At 54.8% G+C, this 25777-nt stretch overlaps 1 protein-coding gene and 2 non-coding genes across 6 annotated transcripts in view; all 3 read right to left on the bottom strand.

The window, feature by feature from the left end:
* Nucleotides 1-4772: 4772 nt before the first annotated feature.
* Nucleotides 4773-25777, bottom strand: part of AP1B1 (adaptor related protein complex 1 subunit beta 1) — a 51785-nt gene continuing 30780 nt past the window's right edge. Inside the window, exons 7-23 of one of the 4 annotated variants that reach the window (XM_004715321.2) lie at nt 24427-24648; nt 22821-22941; nt 22361-22456; nt 21334-21449; nt 19949-20114; nt 14298-14396; nt 13911-14170; nt 13234-13435; nt 12603-12623; nt 11976-12116; nt 8855-9000; nt 7676-7805; nt 7346-7430; nt 6881-6967; nt 6628-6782; nt 6153-6161; nt 4773-5459 (exon numbers count right to left, since the gene is read on the bottom strand). In XM_004715321.2, coding sequence (XP_004715378.1) covers nt 5385-5459; nt 6153-6161; nt 6628-6782; nt 6881-6967; nt 7346-7430; nt 7676-7805; nt 8855-9000; nt 11976-12116; nt 12603-12623; nt 13234-13435; nt 13911-14170; nt 14298-14396; nt 19949-20114; nt 21334-21449; nt 22361-22456; nt 22821-22941; nt 24427-24648 — 2131 coding nt within the window. In that variant the 3' untranslated portion in view covers nt 4773-5384. The remainder of the gene's footprint in view (nt 5460-6152; nt 6162-6627; nt 6783-6880; nt 6968-7345; nt 7431-7675; nt 7806-8854; nt 9001-11975; nt 12117-12602; nt 12624-13233; nt 13436-13910; nt 14171-14297; nt 14397-19948; nt 20115-21333; nt 21450-22360; nt 22457-22820; nt 22942-24426; nt 24649-25777) is intronic. The other 3 variants (XM_045289580.1, XM_004715320.2, XM_004715319.2) reach the window with 3 other exon arrangements.
* On the bottom strand, nt 8547-8643 carry LOC115869509. Its single transcript, XR_004046223.1, has one exon. It is a non-coding gene; the product is annotated as a small nucleolar RNA SNORD125 (small nucleolar RNA).
* LOC115869512 lies at nt 18567-18724 on the bottom strand. The gene has a single exon (XR_004046225.1). It is a non-coding gene; the product is annotated as a U1 spliceosomal RNA (small nuclear RNA).

Here is a 25777-nt window from a genome sequence, read left to right on the forward strand (position 1 = left end):
CGGATGGACCTTGAAAATCGGCAGAAGTCAGAGATGGAAGAACCACTATCGTAGGACCCCTTTAACGTGATCTAGACTGGCCACATGCATAGAGACCAGGGGCTGGGGGAGGGAGGAAGGGGGACTGTTGCCTCCGGGCCCCCAGTTTCTGTTTAGGGTGTCACTGTTAGAAACCTTTTAGAAACTGATGGTGGGGATGATCTCACGATACATTGAGTGTTAACTCAGTGCTTCCCAAAGTGGGTGGGGCCTGCCAAACCACTTACCTACCCTTGACCCTGGGTTACAGTACTGTTTTTAATTGCCAATGAGGCACTGAGTGAATCACCCCCCCCCCACCGCCTTTTTTTTTGCCCTAAAAAGGAAAATAGGGCACTTAAGTTTGGGAACCTATGAACTGTAGTTAATGACACTGAATTGTCCCTGGAGAGTGGTTAAAGACACACATTTTGGGGTGATATTTACCACAATAAAATTAAAACATGTCAGGGGACTCACATATAAAAACAGTTCCCCTTATACATATTCGTGTATAAGTCGAGTTTTTCAGCAAATTTTAAATGCCGTTTTTGTGGTAAAATTAGACTGATATTCGGGTCGGCTTATACTCGAGTATGTACGGTCAGCTCTCTCTCTCTGTCCTGAGTCCATGGAAGGGTTCCTGTGACTGGAGCAGCCTCTGCCATGCTGTCTGCAGCGGGCCTGCCCTCTCACACTGATACTTCAGAGCACGAGCTTGTATAATCATTGAGGCTTTGATCAATATACACATCTCAAGGACACTTTGGGGAAGATGGCGCCGAGTTAGCCCCCCTTCTCCTCTTCCATCTCCTGGCTCGGCTCTCCAAACAAGACCTTGACTCTTCCCAGAGATGTCTCCAAACTCTGCCAGTCCAATTAGCAAGAAATGTACACTATCTGAGTGGGCCGGAGAACCATGAGACTGGAGATCCAGAGCAGAGCTCTCGTCTTCCCTTGGCTGTCGATACTGCCAAGGTGAGTGTTCGAGGACATCCTAGCCAGTGGCAGCAAAGTGCTCCAACTATCTGCCCTTGCCTCGCATCCCCTTCCAACCCCAAACATCAGAAGTACAGCCGGTATTTGTGACCCTGAACAACAAAATAATAATAATTATAAATTGTTTATAATTTCTCTATACCGATCCTCAAAAGAACCAATAAAATACCAGTTACCAATAAAAAACCACAATGAAGATGCCATTTCCCACCTGTCAATTTGGCAAAGGTTCACGAAGCAGGCAAATAAATAGGTGGAGTTTGGAAGGGTGAGTAGCTATGGGGTCAGATCGCCTGGCTGGTGTAGAACCATGGGCCTGGCATTGCTGTGGAGTGGGATGTAATTGGAGGGTAGCTCAGCAGAACCTATCAAAATTATGAAAGTACCTACCTTTTAAATTTTTTACTTTTTTTAATAGTTTTGAGAAAAAAATTGACATATACTTCCGCAGTAAAATCACTTTTAAAAAGAATTGTATATACATCATCACATTCAGTTCTAGTGCTCCCTCCCCCATCCTGCACTCATTGTTTGCTCCCCAATTCCCTTCATCCTTCCCCCCAACTAAACCATTGCATCAGTTACTGTCTCTATGCATCCACTTCTCTGACACAAATGCACCTACCTTGGGCTTCATGATTCCGTCTCAGGAATTTACCTACGTGTGGAAACGATCTGCGTGGACAGCCTTCGCAGTAACTCCGGTCCAGCAAAACCTTCCAACCGATGCTGCTGGGAGGCGTTAATGACGAGTATGTCCATTAAGTGGAATATCCCACAGTTGTTTAATAGACATCTGAGGGTACTCTAATGAAACGCCTCCATGTGGTGAGGGTGGTGCAGGGCAGGATTTAGTCCACCCATCTACTTGCGTGTTAAAAAACAAAACTCATTGTCCTCTAGTTGATGGGGACCCATGATGTCCCTGTGGGTTTCTGAGACTTAACTCTTGATGGGAGCAGAGAAACTATGATCGTGGGAAGCCCGTCTTTCTCCCGAGGAGCAGCTGGGGTTTCAAACTGCTGACCTCACAGGTTGCAGCCCAGTGCATAAAAAACTACCATGCTTCCCAGGGCTCTCAGGTTTCTCTCCTCACTGGTGTGCAAGCACGAGAGAAGGCAGACCAGACACCGTTGAATCGCTTTGGAAAGTAGAATTGAGGAAGATGTTTTTCACTTCAACCCCCCTTTTGCCTTGTTTTAAACCAAGTGACTGTCTTACTTTGCAAAACAAGAAATAAAAATCTGAAACATAAAATGCTTCTTCCCTTGGACATGGCAATTCAGGGACTATATCGTCAGCTATCTGACTGTAGCCAGGGATTGGTAGCAATGGCTTGTCCATCTTTATCCATGGAATACTGTGGTGGGTCTATGTGCATCGATACAGGAAGACAGGAATGACTGCCAAGCAAGACAAGCCAGGTGTACAGTACTTAACTCAAAGCCCTGAAGACAAGGACTCACTCAGAGACTCGTGCACTATAGTCACACTGAACAAAATTCCCAACTCACTGTTATTGAATCAATGCGGAGTCGCAGCAACCCTATAAAATGGGGCAGAACTGCCCCTGTGGGTTTCCAAGACTAAATCTTTATGGGAGTAGAAAGCCTTATCTTGCTCCCTAGGAGCAGCTGGTGGTTTCGAATTGCTGACCTTGGAGTTAGGCCAATACGTGACCATTATGCTACCAGGGCTCCTACTACTCACAGTAGCCAGGTGGAAAACACTTTAATGTCCCGCCCAGACAGATGGGTCAACCAAATGTGGCTGGTCCATACGATGGAGTTATTCAGCTGCTGAGATGAAGTCTGATGCAAGCTACAGGATTAAACCTTGACAGCGTGTTGCTGTGATCGAAGTTAGACACCAGAGGACAGACACTGTCTGACCCCACGTCTCTGCGCTCTCCAAGGGAGGCAAATGCAGAAGCTAAAGTTCAGGAGTGCTCACCAGGCACTGTTGGATGACCCTGTAAACAAGGTAAGTGTGGGCTGACTAGTCCTTATTTGCTAATCTCAGGGAACAATTTCATTTTTACACCGCATCAAAGACTCTGATTCAAGGTCTGGCATCTGCCTGTCTCCCAATCCCGGTCCCTTCATAGAGAATCCAAGTTTCTCTTCCAATGTACTGTCCCCAACAGGGACAGGGACAGAGAAGCCAAGCTTCCTTGTACTTATGTATCTGTACAAAGAAGAGCTCTGGTGGGGTATTGGGGTACGTACTGGGTGGCTAACATCAAGGATGGCCGTTCGAACCCAGCTGCTCCGTGGAGAACGAGGTGGCTAGAAACCCTGTTTGCCTGGTTTACTGGGTCTTCCAGCCCTGGAGCCAGGAGAGGGGAAGCTGTGCTTTTATGTCTGTGAGGGTGAGGCAAGCACCAGGCACTAGATGGGGATGAGGTTTGCACAATTTGATGGACACAGGCACTGAACTGTACGTGCAAAACACGTTGAAATGGCAAATGTTTGATTGCTTTCTTAACCAAAACAAGGGCGAGGCAGCTGCATGCTAAGTGTCCAGAGGTAGGATGTGTGAGCCCATTGTGGAGGGAGGTGGTGGGGGCACTGTGTGGGCCCTCAGACAGAGGAAGGCCAGACAGGGACTCAGAAGTGAGTGGGGCACAGGTCCCATGTCCCCTGGGACACTTCTCCTGAACCTGCAGTGCTTCAGGCTTGAGGAAGGGAGAGCACGAGGTCCTCTCTGCCTCAGTTTCCCTGTCACTGGGTCTCACTGTGTATGCCGGGTTGGCCAGTCGGCCATGATTATCTGAGGCATCAGCTTAACTAAGGACGGAACCCCACAGGTGTCTCCCGAAAGGCTGGGCCAGAGACCTTTTCTTCTAGTTCCCCACGATCTTGTGTGTCCTGGGCCTCTCAGGGTGAGCACGTGGCCCACGTGGGCTCAGAGCCCTGCCCCTCCAGTGTCTGGGGCAGGATCCCAGCTATGCAGTCTTCAGAGCCTAGAAACTAAGGTAGGGGGAGAACAGGGGTCTCCACAGCATGGGGACACCCAGGCCAGTGTCCCTTCCCAGCTCCCATGGGACAGGGCAGTGTCTGGAGTGGGGAGGCAGGGGTAGGGGGCACCCGGGCTACTCCTTGCAAGCAGGCTCAAGGACCCAGGGGCCAGAGGTTGCTCCAGGTTGAAGGAGGTGCCAAGAAGCTACAGCAGCTCTGCCCTGGGCCCATACTGGCAGCCCCAGATTTTGGCCTTGGTGGTGGCCAGAGTGGCTGCCAGCTCAGTGCCTGCACCGAGACAGTGCAGTGGGTAAGCAGGAGCACACCCCACCCCAGGCCTGGCACTCACTGCTGGGAGAAGGGCTGGCACAGCCCATCTTGTCCCCCTACCCCTACCCCCTGGCCACCTCCAGAGGGCGAAGAGCAGGGGAGACCAGGGAGCTGAGTCCTCCTTCCATATCACAAGGGGGAATCAGCTGGGGCAGGAAGAAGGGCTCAATGGCAGGAGGGTGTGGAGTCAGATTTCCAGACAGGGTAGGGGGTCCCTCCTGAGGATGCCGGGAGGGGCTGAGGCTCAAGCCCTGGACCCCAGACCTGACACACTGGCCAGGGACACACTTGTTGTCATCATTTTTATTCACTTTCTCTGTTTGAAAATAAGCGTCAACATACAATATAGAATCTCTTTATATATATTATTAGCTCTAGCGGCTGCAGGGCCTGGAAACCAGCTCAACCCCCGGGGCTGGCCTCCAGGCCCGACACTTGCTGAGTAGGGAAAGAAGTGTCTGCGAATGCCAGAAAGCACAACCTTTCTTTATTGTTCACCAGCAGGGACAGGGCAACCAAATGCCCTGTGGGACGCAGGAACTGGGGGGGAAGGGAGAATGCTGAGAAACCCCAACTGAAGGACACTGTGCGTCCTGCGAGGCTGGACTCTGCTGAGAGGACAGCAGCAGGGATGTGGGTAGCAGTGACTGTCCTCAGGACAGGGCTGGGGCTGGGCTGTGCATGCACAGGCCTGCAGGGCACCAGGTGTGGGGGCAGGGGAACAGCTCTGGCCCCTCGGGCACCTTCATCCTGGAGGTGACCCTGACAACAGCTCTCCTATAGCAAGGCGGCCCTCCATGCCCCCGGCTGAGGATAGGCTGGCAGCGTCAGGCCTCTAGCCCCACCAAGAGGGTCAGTGGGGCTCCCAGGACTGGAGCCTGAGGAGGGTTTGCGCCTGCCATCCAGGCACAAAGAAGGGAGAGGAGACTCTGGGGTCCCCAGCGCTCTGCTGCCGCTCTGGCTCCTGGTCTCTCCTCACCTGACCCTGAACAGCAGCAGCAACTTAAGAGAGGGTGATGGGCACGGAGTGCATGAGACCCCCCGGGAGGGCTGGCAGAGGCAGACACCAGATGGGCCTCAGTTCTTGAGGATGGTCTCGTAGGCCTGGTGCACATGCTGGGACACCTCTGGCGCTCGACACTTCAGGGACAGCTGTGGCAGAGAGAGGAGAGCCATCCTGGGCTTGGGTCTGGGCAGGCAGGCCATGCAGGGAGTACAGAGGGAGGGCAGCAAGCTCCGTTGGGGCAGATGTGAAGGAAAGTACTGGGGTGCCTGCCACCACAGCCGGGTGTGGGCCCAATCTGCTTGCAGCCCACACCCGTCTGTCGCCTCAGCCACCAGCTAGATCCTTGCTGGCAAGAAGCATGACTCATGAGGTGGCTGTCAGCAGGTGTGCCAGCTCCACCCTGTACCCTCAGAGCCCACCACCTTCCTGGGCTCTGCCTGAGAGAACTCCGAGGAGACAGGGGTGGGCTGGAGGGGCAGTGGCAGCTGTGTGGAGACTGGACTTGGTTCTAATTGAAGGGGAGCCTAGAGATTACAGGCAGGAGGTGCCGTGTGCCCTCCCGCTGAAAATCACTGGTGTTGAAGGTGCAATTAGGAAGGGGTGGGGTGAGTAGAGCTCGGGAAAGAGCAGTAGGCCCTCTGGGGGGTCCCCTGGGTGCTGCAAAGTAGGGTCTCAGGAGAGTGGCTCCCTTGCCCTGTCTGCAGGCTACATGTGTGCCTTTTGGGTTTAGGGGAGCATCAGAATGAGGCCAGCAGGGTTAGCGGCGCTCCAGGGCCAAGCCATGAGTTGGGTGAGCGCAACGTGGCAGGGGAGGGAGGAGAGAAAAGCAATTTGCTAACCTCCAGGTCCTGCGTGCAGTGCCCAGCAGGAAGGGTAGACATGCAGCAACACAGGGAGACGGGGGGTCACCACCACCGTCGCCACTGCAGTCCCAACCCACCCAGGGCCCATGCTGGCGTTGTCAGCAGGGATGCTGGCCAGGGCGCCAGGGGAGCAGGGGAGTCCCAGCATGGAGGCTTTGGGAGGCCTGGAGGGGCAGCAGGACCTCCAGCAGGCCCAGCCAGCGGGGCCCCACAGGAGCCAGGACTACAGAATGCTCTCAGGCCCCACCTGGTGTCTGTCACTTGACAGGGCCAAGTTGGAGGCTTTCTAAGGCCCCTCCCCAGGACAGGGGTCTGGATTTGCCATCAACACAGCTGGGCCAGTGTCTCCCCACCAGAGCCCACCCAGGCCAGGAATGAGGGAGTGAGCTCCAGTGCCCCCACCCCACGGGGGGTGGGGGGGGCATCCCTGGGCAGGCATGGAGGGTCTCACCGTGAGGCTGGGGTTGCCTGGCTGGACCCGCAGCTCAGCCAGCACCCAGATGCCATTGGTCAGCTTCAGGGACTGGTACAGCATGTCCTGGCCCTCCACGGTCCTCCTGGCGACGGTGAAGATGTTGCTGCTCTGTAGCTTAGTGCTCACAGCCTCTGTGGGGTCACCAGGCAGCAGACGGCCCTGAGTCAGGGGGAGGCTTGGATCCATAGGGGTTGGGACCAGAGTAAGGCAGGTGAGGGTCTGAGCTCACCTGAGTTGAGGGGACAATCTCTGATCTGGAACTGGGCTTCATTCTCATTGGGAATGTCCTTCCATGTGGCCAGGAACATCTGGCGGTCTGGAGTGGGAAAGGGGTTTCTCAGTAGCACCAGGTGGCTCTGGCCACCGTGAAGCAGAGGCAGGCAGGCCTCCCTGACTGCACGGCTTCCCTACCTTTAGGTCTGGGATCACTCCTCGGCAGCCATGCAAGTCCTCTCCACCCCTCATGAACTTAGGGCAGCTAGCAGAGCACCCAAAGGATACCTCACCTTCATGACCAACGAAAGCAAAGCCCCTGGGCTGGGCATCAGACAGACCTCCAAGTCTGGTCCAGGGAACACTCTGATCAGCTCTGACTGGCATGACCTTGACCTCACCTCTCTAGCTGGACTGGGGGTGCAAGGAGCAAAGTTCCTCAGCCTGCGTCCCTGCCCCCAAGGGCTGCCTCAAGACTCACCCATCTTCCCATCCTCCACAAAGAGGATGTGTAGGGAGTATAGGGTACTGAAGTAGAAGACGTCAATGTTGTTCTTCACGGCCACCTGGGGACAATGAGGGGCTTGGTACCCTTCTTCTGATGCCCCAGGAAGGACTGGCTCTGAACAGGTTCTCTCAGGTGTCCTCCCCGGTCACCATGCCCCTTTGTCCCGTCTGATCTGTGGTCCAGAGTATGACTACAAGGATGCTGCCCTTGGGCGACACTGGCTGGCCCACATGCCTCTCCCCCTGACTTCTGGAGGGCAGGACGTTGGGGGACGACACTGGGCTACACGTGACAGCAACAGACCTGGAGATTGTTCAGTGGTTCCATCTTCATGACTGAGCCCACCGAGCTGAGAGGCAGGGAGATCTCCACGGTCTGGTTGGGGCTGAGTGGTGCATGGACCTGGAGGGGGGCGGCGGGGGCCAGGCCGAAGCTAGGGAGAGAAGCCCCAACGGGGACGGTGGGAGAGCAGGTGCTGAAACGTGGGGAGCCGACTTCTGGGGCTCCTAGAAGCCTCTGCAGCACTCTGGCCTCCTTGGCAGGATGCGCTCTGGCCGGGCCCCCTCTGGTCTAGGCACTGGGCGGAGCCCCAGGCAGATGTGACCAGGGGCCTGAACTAGGAGCTGCTTCAACAGGGACCTTGGGTGATGCTGTCTCTGCTGCCAGCCACCAGCTCTCAGGAGAGCTCCGAGCAGGCTAAGTGAGATGCAGGAGGTGGCCAGTCGCACACCAGGGTCACGGAAGGACGGCGCAGCCCCACCAGCTGGGAGGCGTGGGCATGGGAGGCAGTCACCAGGAGGGAGAGCTACCTCAGCAGCAGGCTTAGGAAGATGTGTCTAGCCTGGGACTTTGACAGTCACCCCACTCCTGTTCCTGTCCTCACACCACCCACAAGCCAGATGACACGAAGAACCAGTGGAGGCAGGCCCAGTGTGGCTGTTCTTCTTGACAGCCCCACCCTGCCTGTGGGTGCTTCTGGACACTCGCCTGCTGCCCTCTCTGAGCCCCCAGTTGCCCTTATCTACTAACCCAGGTACTGGCTTGAGCAAGACAACGTTTGTACAGCCCCAGGCAAAGGCCTGCCCCTCAGAAAGTGCTACCATATAGGGTGTCTCAGATGTGGATGACCACAGGCACCTGGGGCTTCCAGGTGGTGCGGTCGCAGGCTCTCCCTGGGGAAGCAGCCCCTTCAGTCAACTTCTTAGAGGCTCGGTTTGCTCATCACTGGAGCCGCTCAGGAAGAAGAATCATCAGGAGAGGCTGCCACACTTCCCCAGAGAGCCAGGCCTGGGTCCTGACGGCTAAGGCTGGGGTCAGGGGTGCTGCCTGAAGAAGCGGCAACAGCAGTGGCAACAACAACAAGAAAAAGAGGGAGGGAAAATGCTCCCCCTCCACCGGGCATTTTGGAACCTAGTGCAGTCGGATGCAGCCCCCTTCCCAAGGCCACTGCCTGTGGGCAGAGGTGGGGAGCTGGGGGCCCACCTGTTGCGGTTGAACTGGATGGCGAAGTCGGTCATGGCCTGCAGGGCCTTGTTGGTTAGCTGAAGGTCCATGGTGATGGAGCCCACCTGGCGGGTGAAGGTGCCCGAGATCTCCAGCCCCTTGGCCTTCATGGCAGGAAGCCAGACCTGCAAGGACGAGGTGGGAGGAGCTGGGGTGTACTGGGCGGGACCTGTCTGCTCCCTTCCTCCCCTTTCAAGACTTCCAGACCACCAACTGTGCCCTCACACAGAGGGATGATCCTGGATGAGAGGGCTCAGGGGGGTCCACCCAGGGGAGCAACTCACGGGGGTGAGGGGTGTGTGCTCAGGGGCCGACTCAAGTCTTCAAAGTCAGAGGAGACAGACATTTTGGCCAATGGTGCTGAGGCGGCTGGCAGCAAGACCTGCCAGCTCCAAAGATCAACTGCATCCTGGGACTCGGCCAGAGCCTGCCTGGCTGTCAGCCTGCCCTTCACAAGAGACAGGACTGTCTGTCCAGTGACAGACTAAGTGGAGCCCTCACCCAGCAGGGCCTCTGTTCCTTGGCCATCCTTGTCACTAGAGTCTCAGCTCAAGTGCCACCTCTTCCAGGAAGCCTACCAAGACTCCAGTCTCATGTCTACACCACCCAACAAGTCTCTGAGGGAAGGCCCTGGTGTGCTTGGCTCGCAGAGCATGTTTGCAGTGCTGTGGGTTGGCAGAGAACATGAACTGAAGCCAGTCCAGATCTTTATTCTCACAGAGTGGCCCACAGGCTACAAGTCAGAGGCTCTCGGTGCACCCCAGAGAATTCCCAGGCCAAGCACCTCAGAGCCACATGGTCCCACAACAGTCGGGCAGCTCCTCCTCCACAGAGCCTCAGCAGAGCTCTGCGGGCAATGGGTCTGGCAACTACACTTGATCTTAGCCAAAAGGCCGAGAAGCGGTGAGTCTGGCAACTAAAGTCTTCTTTTAAAATGCAGATCGGAAAACCCTATTCACCTCCCCGCACCCCACGGCTTCTGCTAATCATAAAGGCCTGTTGCCTACCTGCCTATACTGCACTGCTCCTCTGGACCTGGCAGGCACCCCCAGCCTGCATCTCCTGCACAGTTTGAGAGCAGCTTTAAGACGGCTGTAGTGGCACCATGGGTTAAGTACTGGGCGGTAACTGAGAGGTCAAGAATTCAAACCCAGCAGCTGTTCCCCAGAGACATGAGTCTGTCTGCTCTGTAAAGAGTTACAGTCTCGGAAACCCTTTGGCGTAGTTCTAATTGGTCCTGTATGATCGCCAGGAGTCGGACTAGAAGTGCCACAGTGAGCAGTGAGCTGTGAGTTGTGTTCCTAAGTGGGGCTCGGCAGGAAGGTGGCCCTCAGACGATGAGGGATGAGGGAGTCTCAGGAGACCCTCCACCACCACTCCCTGCTGAATGCCAGGGGGGACAACAAAGAACTGGCCTAGGGGGCTGAGGAATCAGGGAGCTTTTACTCCGAGGACCTCCCTCCCTGGAAAAGGAGCCCACAGCAGGGACACAGACACCTAACTCCTGGCAGTCCTGATGCTGAGGGGATCTGTGAGGGCGGGAGGGGGAACCCTCCCTGGCTAAGGCAGCAGAGAGTCTGTGCAGCTCCATGGGCCCCTCCGCTGCTCAGTATGCACTGTTGGTACACACACCTAACCCTTGACCTCAACAGGGTGGTCTGTTAAGATGGCCACACCAGGTCTGAGCCTGCTGTTTGTTCTACAGGGCCTCCAGGGCTGCCATGAAGACTTCCAAGGCCCCTGCTCGAGCTAACTGAGGCAGGCACCCGGCTGGCTCCCAGGCACTCGGGTCCAGGCTGGGTCACTTACCAGCTAGGACCTCAGACGGCCCTGAAGTGGGAACAGCAACAGCATAAAGGTGCGCCTGGGGGAGTGTCACTGGGGTGAGGGCTGTGAAGTGCTCATGCAGTCCAGGCACACAGTGCCCAGCAGCTTATGCCATGTCTCAGGGCCTAGGTCCTATCAGGGCACCTACCAGGGGCTCCACTGCAACTGCTGCTGGATGACTCGCCACAGCGGGGGAGGCCAGCCCAGGTCCCAGCCCTCTTGCTAAAGTTGCTGCCTCCCTGAGGCTCAGATGTGACCCTCTCTGGGGAGTGGAGCCCAGTGGGGAGAGGCTCTGTGGGAAGGAAGTGGCAGACCCCTCGGGCCTGGGACCTGAGAACTGCAGGACGCCAGCTGACTCCCGGGCGTACCTATTAAGCCCGCATCTCAGTCCTCCCAGCCTCAGCTCGCCTTTTCTCAACCTCAGCAAATGGCACCTTCCCTCACCTGCACTCTAACCCCGCCCCCAATCAGTTCCCTGGGAGCTCACCCCCAGGCCACCACTGCTCCTCCTCCCTGCAGACCAGCACCCTCACAGCTGATTGCCACTCCCTGCTGCTGAGAGTGGAGAGCCACTGCACGGTCTGCTCTCTTCTCCAGTCCAGTCCCAGGGAGCACTGGGGGGCTGCTTCAGTGGCAGAAAGGGGTCACGACCCCAGCGAGTTAGGGGCAGGGACGCAAGATATTCCGCCCCAGAGCCATCAGTCTTCATCAGAGCCACCTGCCCGCACCCACCCACCCACTCTGCAGCGTTTCACCACATCCCGAGATGCCAGAAAATGAAGGCAGGGCTGCTCTCGCCTCGGTCAGGGTGCCATTGGCAGTACCCCAGCCCCCGAGCTGCCTGCTTCACTGTGACAGCCATGGTGGCTGCCAGGAGCAGACCGTTTCCCCCGCCTGCCTTTGTGTCTTCGTCCTTTTTGTGAGAGCCTCTTATTAGAAATTAAACTAGAGCAGCTTATGTCATCCAAAGTGCCACCGAAGGCCAGGACACTCATTACCATGAACGAAGGCAGCCCTGAGAGCCATGCCCTCACTGGACAGGGGCCGGCTCCCCCACACCCCGAGGCCTTCCTCCTCCGGGACCTCTCCCCACGGTGGCTCGGCTGATTCTGACTTGTCCTTCAGCCTAGGCTCTGCGAAGACTGACCTAGACACCCTCCCTGAGGCTCACATAGCCCCTGGCGCCCTGCCCAGGGCTCGCACAGGACCACACCTAGAGGCCATCCCTGATGGAGCCTCCTTTGTTCCTGTCATCAGGAGGTGTCTTACTTACTGCTTTGGGGGCCACGTAGGATCCTGATAGGGAGCCCACACCACTGTTCAGGTCAAAGAGGTCATTCAGGCCGCTGCCCATGGGAGCTCCCAGGGTGGCTGGCACTGCTGCTGGCGGGGCCGTGAAATTGGTGCCTGTGATCTGGGACAGGAGAGCAAGGGCGTCAGAGGCAGGGCAGCAGGGCCTGGAGAGAGACCAGGAGCACCCTGGCTCTTAGAGGGGGATTACAGGCTGCCGCCCACCTCTCCCTGAGACCCCAGAAGGAAGACAGCTGTGTGGGGAAAAGGGAAGCCCCTAGGGTGGGGCTGGAGGCACATTCAGACCAGCTCTTAGGATTGAGGGGCCTGGGGCCCACTGCTAGAAGGGGCTGGGCAGAACAGCACAGTCCTGGGAGGGCAGAGTGGCTATGAGGATGGGAGGGACCAGTGGCCTCAGGACAAACATCAGGTCATGGGTGGTTGAGGACACAGTAAATGCCTATGGGGGCCCATGGCAGCTGAGCAGAGATCTGCAGGTGGCCAAGAAAGACCCTGGGACAGGAAGCCTGGGCTCAGCAGTAGTGAGGGGGCTGCTGGGCCATCATCCATCCAGGATAAGGCTTGGCGACACAAAAGGGTTGAACCATACCCCTTCCGACTCATCCCCCATCTCCAAGCAGAGCAGGCAAGGTGCAGAAGACAGGCAGCCACATGCAGAGAGAAAAGCCCGGAAAGTCAGAGAGAGAGGGAAAGGGAAGAGATTAATCACAGCATCTGTGCCATCTGAAGTGAGTGTGGGAGAGGTCAAACCTCTCCTTCTGGTGGTCCCCAGGGCTGCTCCCTGTGCTCCCCACCCCAATCCTGACCCTGGAGTCATCAGCCACCTCCCTGGGGACCTGAGCTGACCACAATTGAGGTTCAGGGGCTCATCCCGCCACTCCCGGCCTTACCATCTGCCTGAAGAATTCTGGGAGACACTGGCTAGACATACCTACTTCCATTCCCATTGTGAGGACCTCTTGTGACCACTCTCAACAGACCTGCTCAAGTCAGGGTTTGTAGGGCAGGATTGGGGTGTGGGGGGTGGTGTTGACTACACTGCCCGAGGTCTCCTGCACTCAGCAGTCAGATGAGGAGTCCGAGTCCTGTCTGGCACTGGCCTCGACCGGCAGAGGGAAGGATGACCTCGGAGGACTTAAGGCTGGGGTGCAGCAGGTGGCCAGCATGGCGTGCTGGCAGTTCATTAGCAACATCACCCAGAGCAGGAGCCCAGGTCGTACCAGACTGTCGAGGCCCCCGCCAAGAAGGTCCACAGGTCCCATCTGCACTGAGGTGGTGGCCAGGGGTGGGCCGCTCACTGGGGGGCCAAGGTCCAAGTTGAGGAGGTCTCCCAGCAGGTCGCCCTGAGGGGGGATGACGTCGGCCTGCTCAGCAGAAGGGGCTCCAGTGGGGGCTGCCTCGGGGCTCTCTGTGCTCTCACTCCTGCCAGAGACACGGGAGGGAGAGGTCAATGGAGGGGATGCAGGCCCGCCAGCGGCACCCCCACTTGCCACGAGAGCCATGTTTCCACTGCTCTACGAGATGAGATCCAGTTGATGGATGAAGAAAGGGGGCCTGTGTTCCCAGTCTCAGGCAATGGGATGTGAGTCCCTAGACAAGGGAGCAGGAAGCTGGGATCTCTCTACTTCCATTCCCCACAGTCAAGGAGGAAGGGAAGAAGATGGGCTCTGGAGAGAGATGGAAGCAGGTCTGAGCCCAGCTCTGCCCTCTTTGAGCTGGGGACCATGGGCCTGTGGGCCAGCCTCTCAAGCTCTCTGGGACTGCTGTCCTGGTCTGTCAAGTAGGAACATTTCCCTCAGAGATGTTGGAAAGGCTGAGAGAAGCCACAGGGGACCTCTCAGGCGAGTGTGTGGTGAGCACTGGAGACAAAGCCCTGATCGCAGCCGCCAGCACTCACGAGGCAGTGCGGGGGGGCAGGCTCTTGTGCACGACACCCCGGCCGCCCTCCACGAAGGCGCTGGGTGGCTTGTGGTAGACAGAGGCCAGCGTGCCGATGTAGCAGATGAGCTCATCCAGGAGCGTGGGCTCGATGAGGTCTGTCTCCTCAGAGATGAGCGGCTTCTCGGCCAGCACCACCTCCTTGGCGGCTACTGGGTCGGTGGAGAGCAAGCGCCAGTAGATGTAGCCGCGGTCCCGCAGGTCCGGGTTATCCGAGTCCTGGTAGGGGGTGACCCAGGCAGGAAGGTGTCACAGGTGCCAGCTCCCAGATGTGCCAGCCTCAGTGGCACCTGGAGGTCTGGTTTGCAATGAGCACAGTGCCCCCTGGTGGTGGTTGGGTACCGACCTGCGTGGCCAGGCTGAGGACCTGCTGCACCAGCTCCTGCGTCTCTGTAGGCTTCTTCAGGAAAAGCTTGACAATGGCAGTCAGGAGCTGCAGCTGGACCTTGGGGAGGCAGAGGGGGAGAGAGAGGAGCTTTGCGGGGGGCCAGGAGAGACAAACAAGGGCCTCAGGGAAGAAAGGGGACCCACCAGATCCTCAAAGCAGAGGCAGCTTCGCTGGATGCTGGGGCTGGTCAAGGGACACAGGCTGTGCCAGCAAAAGCTGCTGGTGCAGTCTGGACTGCGCAGCCCTGGGGTCACCAAAATCTGTCAGGGCACTCCTCAGAGCTCTGAGCCCCACAGAACCTAAGGAGTTCATGGTTTACAAAGAGGGGGGCAGGATTAGAGGGACCCCTGGGAGCCAGAAACATGGCTCCTGACCATGGCCAGAACCTAAGCCCCTGGATGAGGGTGGACGTGGGACACTCAGCAACAGCAGCCTGCAGGGGAAGTGGAGAGCAGGAGGCAGAATGGAGGCGTGGTCTCTTGGGATGAAGTGTTCCTTAGCCCTTGAGCAGTGGCAGACTGGCAGGGGGCAGCTGTTTACAGAGGTTGGCTGCATGACTAAGAGGAGGCGCCGACTTGTTGGAGGGCGCTGGGAGCAGCTTCCTGTAAGTTTGGAGAATGGCAGCTCACATGGAGCCAGAACCAGCTCCCTCTTAATGTGACCCAGGCTGAGAAGTCACTGAACGTTCCTTGTGTGTAAACTTACAAGAATGATGACGGAACCGCATAGGGTTTGTGGGCTGTCAATAAGGTCACAAGTATACAGAACCTCCTGAGTCTCTTGCACCAAATTCAAATATACAACAGAAGCCCGAGTGGCATAGTGATGACGCATTGGGCTGCCAACAGCAAGGTCAGCAGTTTGAAACCACCAGCCTCCGTGGGGGAGAAAGATGAGGCTTTTGACTCCAGTAGAGAGTTCCAGACTCAGAAGCCTGCAGGGGCAGTTCGGCCTGTCCTCCAGGGCGGCTCTGAGTCGGCACTGACTCCTTGGACCGGAGTTCTTTTGAGTGAGTCATCACTGTCCTTCTGGCTCCTCCCCAGCCCAAGTGTCCTTGCCTGGATTCACTCCAACGGCCAGGTAGGCTTGGCTCCAGAGGGGGCCTGGCCACAAGTCCAGCGGTGCTTCTTCCACCTGAGGCATAATGCGTCATGAACCAATGTGCTCTCTGGTAGGGATGCGCTGTCCCTACCATCATCCCAGGACAGGATGGTCAGACAAGGCTCAGTGGAGGCTGGCTCATCTGCAGCAGGCCGAGAAAAAGACTAGACCATCCTCTTTCCTATGGGCAGGAGCCATCCAGGGGCGGAGGCCAGCACAGGTGAGCCTCCTTCTCTCAGAGACCACAGAGGGGGCTGGTGCTGCCTGTGCAGGCAGCGGGGTGGGAAGTGGCAGTGTGTGGGGGGGTGCCACCGGGAGAGATTTACTAGTATTTGTGACGGGCAGGTGTAGTTTGTGTCCACCTAGCATCTGGGAGAAAGGCAGCGCTCTCCACTCGCACCCCTAAAGAGTCTTAGCCACTCACCAAGGCAGTCCTATCCCATCCTATAGGGGCTGTTCTGAGTGGGCAAGGACTTGCTGGCAGGGAGTTTGGTTTGAAGCATCCACCCTGTCTTTGGGGACAGCAGTTCTGGCTTTCCTTTGGAGGCTCATCCTCTGCCCAGTCAATCTAAGGGATAGGGAGCAGGGCCTGGTGGATAACTCACGAGGTGTGGGAACAGGCCCTGGGACTCCTGCTGGAACTGAAGGAACCAGCTCTTTCTCTGGGAGCTGCTGAGCTAAGGGGCACCCAGCCTGGGACTGCTGACTCCTGAGGGCCCGTTGATGGGAGTGGGCATGAGCAGAAGCCACCAGGAGTCACAGAGGCAGTGCTAAACCAGAAGCGCAAGGAGGAGGGTGCTCCCCAGTGCTGCCACTTACAGGGACCATTCAGTCCTCTTATGACTCTGGACCACTTTGCTTTGGAAATCAATGATTTCAGCCCAGTGATCACCAAGGCTCATTTATGGGCGGGGCATGTGCTAAGAACAGAACTCCATTTAACTTCCACAGCAACAGGAGGAGGGTCTGTTACCCCTCATTTTACAAATGAGGAAATAGGCTCTGAAGGTAAAGAAATTAGCCTAAAGCCACAGAGCCAGGAGGTGGTAGCAGAAGAGGGGCCTGAACTTGGGACCTCAGATTTCAAAGCCCACGCCCTTATTCACATGGTTACATTGCCCCCACTGGCAGCTAAGATGTCTGTGTTTACGAATACAGAAAGCAAAACAGCTCCCAGTTCATAGAAAGCAGAATAACTCACTGGTATCCAGACGAGGGCGACTCATAGCAACCCTGTAGGAAAAGACAGAACTGCCCCTAGGGGTTTCCATCTACAGGAGTAGAAAGCCTTGTCTTTCTCTCTTGGAGCTTCTGGTGGTTTCAAACTGCTGACCTTGCTGTTAGCAATCCAACTTGTATCCACTCCGCCCCCAGGGTTCCTCATGAAGAGCAAACACCCAGAAAAGATGTTCACCTTAACGCCTAACGGAAATGAAACTGCCCTGTGGTGCCCTGGTGGCTCTTGTTGTCATTAGGTGTGTGCCGTTGAGTCAGCTCTAATGACAATGTGCTGATGTTCATCAGAACGAAACACTGCTTGGTCCCACATCTTAACAACCGTTGCTATGTTGGAGCCAATCGTTGGAGCCATTGTGTCATGATGTCCTTCTCCAGGAATTGGTCCCACCTGATATGTCCAAAGCATGTGAGACGGTCTTGCTAGCCTCACTTCCACGGAGCATTCTGACTTACTCCTTCCAGGACGTATCTGTCCATTCTTCTGGAAGTTCATGGTACATTCAAGATTTTTGCCAACATTATAACTCAAACACATAAATTCATCTCCGATCTTCCCTATTCAATGCTCAACTTCGTTTTTTGCTTTTTTTCCCAATGATCAACTTTCACATGCATGTAAGGCAACTGATGATACTGGGCTTCTCCACTCTCTTCCCACATGATTACTGTGTATTTCTTTTGGGTTGGGTCAGGTGTATCTTAGTCCTCTAAGCAACAACTTGGCTTTCTAACATTGCAGAGGCCTTTTGTAGCAAATTTTCCCAACGCAATTTGTCCTTTGATTTCGTGAGTGCTGCTTTCAGGAGCACTGGTTGCGGGGCATCCAGGTAAAATGAAATCCGGGACAACATTAATCTTCTGTTTTCATAATATTGCTTAGTGGCCCAGTCGTGTGAAGTTTATGTTGAGCTCTCATCCATACTGAAAACTGTACTTTCGATCTTCATCAGTAAAGACTACAAGCCCTCTTGGCTTTCAGCAAGCAAGGCTATGTTACATGCCTAGCAGAGCTGTTCAAGAGTCTTCCTCCAGCCTCGATGCTGCATTCTTCACAGTCCAGCTTCTTGGATTTTTGCTCAGCATACAGATAGAATAAATAATATGCAAGTATTTACCACCGACACACACCTTTCCTCATTCACTTCTCCTTTTTCTGTTCCAATGACTGCTTCGTGGACCAGGTACAGGTACTGCATGGGCACAATGAAGTGCTGTGGAATTCCCATTCCCCACATTCTTTATCTGTAGTTTGTTAGAATCCACAGGCAAATACCTTTGCATAGCTAGTGGAACACAGATGAATATCTTCCTGGAATTTTCTGCTTTCAGCCAAGATCCATTAATCAGCAATGACTTCTCTCATTCCACATCCTCTTCCAAATCCAGCTGGTATTTTTGGCATTTTACTGTCAATGTACTAACTGATTTTGAGTTACTGTCATCAAAACTTCACTGGTGGGTGACATGAATGATACACTGTTTGATAATTTCTACATTCTGTTGGATCACCTTTCTTTGGAATAGGCATAATGATGGATCTCTTCCAGTTGGCTGGCTGGGTAATTGGCCGGATGAGTGAGTGCTTACAGTGCTGCACTGGTCTACCTCAACATCTCAATGGGTATTCCATCAGGTCCCCGAGGGCCTGGCTTTGCCACTAACGCCTTCAGCGCAGCTTAGACTTCCACTTTCAGTATCAGTGGCTGTGTTTCTTCCTTTGGTTCTTCCTGCACCCTTCAATGTTTCACCCATAGGATCATTCGATATTGTACTCCAGACTTGAATGTTCCCTTCAGTTTCCTTCAGCTTGGAAAATGTTGCGTGTGCTCTTTCTGTTTGGGTTCTGAGTCCAGGGCTCTGCACGTTTCACTCTAATACTTTTCTTTTTTTGAACACGAACACAGTCCCCCACTACCACAGATTGTACAGTCGAGTTTCCCATTTGGGGACAGCACAGGGGTCAGCACACCCGGAGTGCAATGGGTGAGCCTCACCCTGGGAAAACCACCTTGGTGATCATGGTATCTCCCCTGCCAGGTAAATAGTAATACTCTTCTTGAGCTGCCCTTTGAAATAGTCTATTTGGCTTTTTTACTTCATCCTTTCACCTGAGCTTTCACATTCTAGAACAAGGTTCAGTGTCTCTTATGCCATTCCTGTTGGTTGGCTTTTTGCTTTTAACATGTATAATGAATGGCCTCCCACGAGTCATCTGGTCTTTGGTCATTTCAGCTTACTTAATCAATTGCACTCTTGAGATAGTCTCTAAATTCAGGTGGGAAACACTTACGGTTGTACTTTGGCTCTTGTGGACTTGAACTTGCAGGTGAGCAACAAATGATCTGTTCGGCTGTCGGCCGCTGGCTTTTTTCTGACTGATGATACTGGGCTTCTCCACCCTCTTCCCACATGATTCCTGTGTATTTCTTTTGGAGAGGTCCATCACGTGCAGAGGTGTTTGCAATGAGCAAGTTATTGATCTCTCAAAATTCTAGCACACAATCGCCAACATTGGTCACCAAGGCCTTATCTTCCAACCACTGAGCCTTCTACCTTGTTTCCACCATTTACATTCCAATCACCAGTGATTACCATCACGTCATGATCGCATGTTTGATCGGTTTCGGACTGCAGAAGCTGGTACAAATCTTTGACTCATCTTTGAGGTGTGTAAATCTGAGTAATAGTCACAATAACTGGTCTTCCCTGTAGGTATATGGCTATTATTCGATTATCGACAGCACTGTATTTCAGGACAGATCTTGAAAGAAATTTTAAAATATAAATCAGTTAATTATTGTTGTCGTTAGATGCTGTTAGGTTGGCTCTGACTCATAGCGACCCCATACACAAGAGAACAATACACTGGATGGACCATCTTCATGATCCTTATGCTTGGGTGCATTGCTGCGGCCCCTGTGGCAAGCTTTCTTGTGGACGGTCTTCCTCGTTTTTACTTTCCCAAGCATGATGTCCTTTGATGATCTTTTCCAGGGGCTGGTCTCACCTGATAACACGTCCCAAATATAGGTGCCAAAAGCAAAAATGAGATGGCCCATGGGGTCTCAGACTCTTGAATCGGTATGTACTGACTGGGACAACCTCGGGTGGTGGTGGTGGTGGTATTGCCAGAGTGGAGCTGCCCTTGAGGTCTGGAGCCTCCCCTGGGGAGCTGTGCTCTCTGAACAGGGTGCTCCTACTGCGGGCTGGGGGACACGGACAGTGTCCCCAGGGCATCAGGAGGGGCGGGTTTCGGGCGGGGTGCTCACCTGGGTGCTCTCGTCGTGGAAGCCCTCGAGGAAGCTTTCCAGCAGCTCGTCGGCATTGTCGATGCGCTCCGCGTACTCGCCCACGATCCAGATCATGGCAGCCCGGGCCTCGGGCTCGTCCAGGGAGTCTAGGTTCTCGCACAGCGTGGCGATCACACTCTCATACCTGGGAGAGCACGCACAGCTGACAGAAGCACAGCAGGAGCCAGAGAGGCAGCAGCGCCCTCCAGCTCCACAAAAGGTGGCAAGTTTAGGGGATATGAGTCCTAGCTGTCACATTTTTGTTCTTATTTTGGCCTAGGTAGTAGAGGGGCAGCTCAGGAGACATTTTTTTTAATCGTTTTATTAGGGGCTCATACAACTCTTATCACAATGCATACATACATCAATTGTGTAAAGTGCATTTGTACATTCATTGCCCTCATCATTCTCAAAACATTTCCTCTCCACTTAAGCCCCCGGCATTAGGTCCTCATTTTTCCCCTCACTCCCCGCTCCCCCCTCCCTCATGAGCCTTTGATAATTTATAAATTGGTATTTTGTCATATCTTGCCCTGTCCAACGTCTCCCTTCACCCACTTTTCGGTTGTCCGTCCCTCAGGGAGGAGGTCACATATAGTTCCTTATAATCGGTTCCCTCTTTCCAACCCACTCTCCCTCCACCCTCCCAATATCGCCACACACACCACTGGTGTGATCAACCGCCCTGGATTCCCTGTGTTTCCAGTTCCTATCTGTACCAGTGTACATCCTCTGGTCTAGCCAGACTTGCAAGGTAGAATTCGGATCATGATAGTGGGGGCGGGGAGGAAGCATTTAGGAACTAGAGGAAAGTTGTATGTTTAATCACTGCTACATCACACCCTGACTGGCTCGTCTCCTCCCCGAGACCCCTCTGCAAGGGGATCTCCAGTGGCCTGCAAATGGGCTTTGGGTCTCCACTCCGCACTTCCCCTCATTCACAATGATGTGCTTTTTTGTTCTGATGATGGCTGATACCTCATCCCTTCGACACCTCGTGGTCGCACAGGCTGGTGTGCTTCTTCCATGTGGGCTTTGTTGCTTCTGAGCTAGATGGCCGCTTGTTTACCTTCAAGCCTTTAAGACCCCAAAAGCTCTACCTTTTGATAGCTGGGCACCATCAGCTTTCTTCGCCACATTTGCTTATGCACCCATTTGAGGAGACATTTTTTTAAAGCAAGAATAGACAGGCTGTTTTTCAGAAATATGAGGTGACTTCAAGAAGGTTTAGGCAAATTCCTTTATCTTTGGATCCTGTTTTCCCAAGAACTTTGTGAAGTGTCCTCACACTCTTTGAGGGTCCACTTCCCCCAACCCAAGTTGAGCCAGACTGCCCTCTCCTGGGATGGGGGTGGGGCACATACTTGTTGGGGTACTTGCGGAAGATGTCCTTGATGACCACAATGGCTTCCTGGACCACATAGTTGACCTTGGTCTGGATGAGATCAAGCAGCGTGCTCACACAGCGCTCTGCGGATTGCTGCATGGAGAGAGGGGCAGAAAGAGAGTGGGCATGGCCCTGCACCCATTTCCAGCAGGGCTGTGCTGAGCATTACTTTAGCCAAGGGCTCAAAGTCACCCTGGTTCACCTTCCTTGTCAGAGTCAGAGAACAGAAGCGCTCCTCTGATGACAGGAGGAGGAACAGAAGGACCACCTACAACCTGGGGAGGCACCAGGGAAGCGCTGCAGGCTAGGGGCGTTAACCGAGCTTCTGGGAGAGGGCAAGGTCTCCAGTCCACCTTCCAGGTGAGTCTTTCCAGCCCTCCTCAGGGGCAGCCTGAGGGCAGCAACTACAAGGCCTCTTTCATGAATAGGCTCCTGGTACCAAAACCACACGGAAAGTCCCCACGGGTCCCTCTCTCTTCTGTTTCATTCCAACATAGTATCCTAATGTTTGGAGGGGAGACTCCTCAGGGGTGACCAGCTGTCCCAGGGCCCTTAGCCCCCAGTAGACTGGTTTAGGGAGAGTCTGGATTGGCAGACAAGGAATCTTTTCATAGGTGGAAAACTGGGGACAGGGAATGATGGATTTGGAGTAGCTCGTGGAGGGAAAGAGCGCACAGTCAATTAACAATCAGCACATGACACATGCTCAAATGTCTACCTGGTGGTGCTCTGGCCAGAAAGCTCCGGGAGTGAAAGCTACATCTACCAGAGCCCCGGCTAGTGACTGCTCCATCGTCTCAGCTAGCAGAGCGTGCAGGAAGATAAGGAAAAATTTAAGTGGTACGACTCTAAGGCCCAAGAGCTTAGCCTGTACAAGGGGGGGCGGGGGGTGGGTGGTGGTCTAGGGGTTCTGGGGTGACCCTCAGCCTTCCTAGACAGGGGCAGCTAGCTGATTCTGCTAGAATTGGATGGTCTCCAGGTTTCAGGCAGTTCTAGGGCCTCACCTCCACTTTGATGGCACAGCGGCCAATGGCTCGCACAGCCTTCCGCACAAAGTCCACATCCACCTCTGTCGCATACTCTTTCAGTTCTGCCAACACCTGGGCCCAGAGAGAGAAGTGAGGGCTGGGGGAGCAAGCATTTTGGGCAACTTGCCTGGGAAGTGTATATGCAGACCCCCCCAGGGGAGGGAGGGACTTCCAGGTACCCAGAGTGGGATGCTGCAGAGGATTGGTGGGGCAGGCGGGCCCCACGCTCCTCCTGTTGAGCTGGCTGACCCACTCCCACTTTTCACATGGATGGAGCAAAGGCTGAGAAAACTCCTCAGTATAAAACCTGAGAGTTGACCATGGCTAAGGGTTCCCAGGCGCTGTCCCCGGGCTCAGTTCTCTTTCTGAGCACCAGCCACTGGCCTGCTGGACCCCAAACCCACGCCCCCTCCACCTCCAAATCCATGCTGCCAACCTGGGCGATGTTGGCCTGCGAGGCCAAGCGGATCATAATGTCCAACTTCTCCAGCTTCACGTAGATGGGGTCATTGTACTTCACGAAGAAAACCTTCATCTCGTGCTTCAGGATTTCAGGCCTGGGGGTGGGGGGTCCCCAGGAGGGCGAGAAGCCAGACATGAGCAGAAGGGCGCTCTAAATTTGCTGGGCCCCTTCTCCTGGGTCCTGAGTCACATGTGCCTGAGGACCCACTGACTGGCCTGAGCAAGGCTCAGGTGGCCACTGTGTGATAGAGCATTGTGGGTAGAAAACAGGGGTGCAAACCAGAGGCAGCAGGGGCACAAGCTATGAACTCCGGCCTATGCTTCCATGCCCATGATATAGCAACGGCAGTGTGCAAAAAGCAGCCCCTCATCCTTGGGAAGGCCTGGATTTAGGGAGTGGTCCCCCACACCCCCCTTATATGGGTGGGTGACTGGGCCCAGACCACTCATACAGTCAAAGTAGTTTACTTGGGACCCCTGCTTTCACCAGGTCTGGCAGAGAATGTCCATGTCATCGGACTGAAATCAAACTCACTGCCGGCAATGCAAATGGGACTCCTAGCATCAGGGAGGGACTGCCCCTGTGAGTTTCTGAAACTGTAGCTCTTGACGGGAGTCGAAAGCCCTGTTTGGCGTGCCTGTGAGGGAGGCAAGACCCCAAGCTGTGCTACTGGAAGGCAGGACTTCTGCAATCAGGACTTGTCAAGACCAGGTCAGACCATGCCCCAGTGACAGCGATCCCTTCTTAAGAGGCTTACAGTGTCCAAGAGAGCACAGGGACCCTGTCACCTGAGTGGCTGCTCTGCAGGTCACTGCAGCTTATGGAGGCCAGAGCCCTGGGAGCGCCCACTCTAATCCCTCACTCAGGCCTCCAGACAGCATTCCCATTTACCCCAGAGCCCGTAACCCCCAAGCCCCCAGCAGGGAGCACGCCCTGTCTTCCTAGAGAGAATGACCAGGGCAGGCTCCAGACCTGAGGGCAGCCCACTCCACAGCAGGGCTCCCTCGGCCTCTCAGAGTCAGTGTTGCTCCACTCCTCTGCCTGTGCCCACTCTGAGGGAGTCAGCTCTCCCCTCCCCCATGCCCTGCACCCGAGGCTGCTCCATCATCTCCAGACCTCCAGTCTCAGATTGGAAAACCTCACTCCCAACCGAGTTTGACCCACCACTGTAGGAGGGCCGGTGGGTGTGCAAGTCATCCTGTGTCCTTGGGTAAGACCCTCGACTCCAGCCTTTGGCCAGCCTGCTTCCTGGTGAGTGGCAGCTAGGGCTGCTCAGTGTCCGCGTGATGAGCATCTGGGGCCAGAGAGGCCCCAGTGGTGCGGCTGTTCTTGCTGGAGGAATGTGGAGCTGCACCCCTGGCATCCCCACCCCTGGATGCCAGCAGCACCTCCCCCAATATGTGACAACCAACAGTGTCTCTAGATATTGCCACATGTCCAGAGGGAGCAGACGTGACCCCAGCTGAAACCCAATGGATTGAGCTATTCTTTGAGCTGTCCAGCCCGGTGATGGGTGCTACCCTTCACCAGCACTGCCCGCCCCACCAAGGTGCACACTGCTGGGGTGGGGGAGCTCTACCTCTTCTGCACGATGAGGTTGATGTTGCGCAGGGCCACATACTGTAGCTCAGGCTCTGCTGAGAGTAGCGTGACCAGGGGCGGGGCCAGCTTCTTGAGCAACGTGCTGTAGTAGTCTAGGTCCTTGGACAACATCTCCATGAACTTCATCAGCACCTTCACCGCGGACAGCACCACTGCGGAGTTGGCGTGGGATAGTCTGGGGGTGACCCGCTCGCAGATGCTGGGGTCCATTCCATCGGGGCAAGCAGGAGACAGAGAAGGGAGAAGACCCTATTTTTAGCTGTCAAGCTATCATGCCTGTGGCAGGAGGCAGCCTAGATCCTGGCTCCTCCCACTCGAGCCACAACTGTCTGAGCCTCACTCATCTCCTCATCTGTAAAATGGGGGCTGCCCACTTCATGGGGTTGCAGACAAATGGGTAAAGCGCCAAGCACAGAATGTCCTTCCAAGGCATGGCACCTGGCCTCTGCCTTCCTGGTGCAACAGAGGGCAGAAGAAGAATCAGGAAGAACAGGAGAATATAGAAATGTGTCGCCTCCTGAACAACCTGCCTCTTTTGCCCTAGGAGGGTTCCCAGCTACCACGCCTGAACACTTTGGTCAAAGATTCTATAGAAAACTCTTGCTCCAAAGGGCAGTGAAACACAGACTAGCATTGAAAATTCTCATGGACTCCAGACTTTCTGGAGCTAAGAGGCTGGATGAACTCCTGAAACAATTGCCCGGAGATCATCTTTTAACCTGAAATCAAAATATCCCCTGAATTCTTCTTAAAACAAAATCTTTTGCTAAGCTTGTAAAAATGCCTGCTTTGAGCAATATGCTCTTTTAAGAACTAGATAGGCAACCTGCAGGTTTGGATAGAACGTTAGGAGCCCTGAGTTTGTGCTAATGGGGGAGAAGGGACACAGGAAAGAAGGGTGAGGATGGTGGCATAGCTCAAAGAACGTCATCAGTGTTACTAGATTGCACGTATTAATGGCTGAAATTGGCGCATATTTTGCTGTGTGTGTGTGTGTCTTCTCCTCCGCCTCCTAAACCAGCAGGTGAGGGATGACAACCTCCTTCATGGGTGGTGTTCGGGATTATCTGATACAATGCACCCCACCCCCCCAATACCCCGGAGGGCACTGCTATGGGGGCTGCCAAGAGATACCTACACTCTATCCTGGATCACAGGCAATACAATAGTTTTTAATGTCGGGGAGGGGCACGGTCAATAACTTCTTTTTCTTGGCAGGGCTGGGTAACCTGTGCTAATGCAGAGAAACTTAACTAGCAGAGTTTCTAAGGTGACTTCTCCCTGGTGCCTCTGACATGCCCTGGGTGACCGGGCCCCAGCAGCTCAGA

The sequence above is a fragment of the Echinops telfairi genome, unplaced genomic scaffold, assembly GCF_000313985.2.
Source record: "Echinops telfairi isolate 266 unplaced genomic scaffold, ASM31398v2 ScPeMD7_29;HRSCAF=101, whole genome shotgun sequence".
NCBI lineage: Eukaryota > Metazoa > Chordata > Mammalia > Afrosoricida > Tenrecidae > Echinops > Echinops telfairi.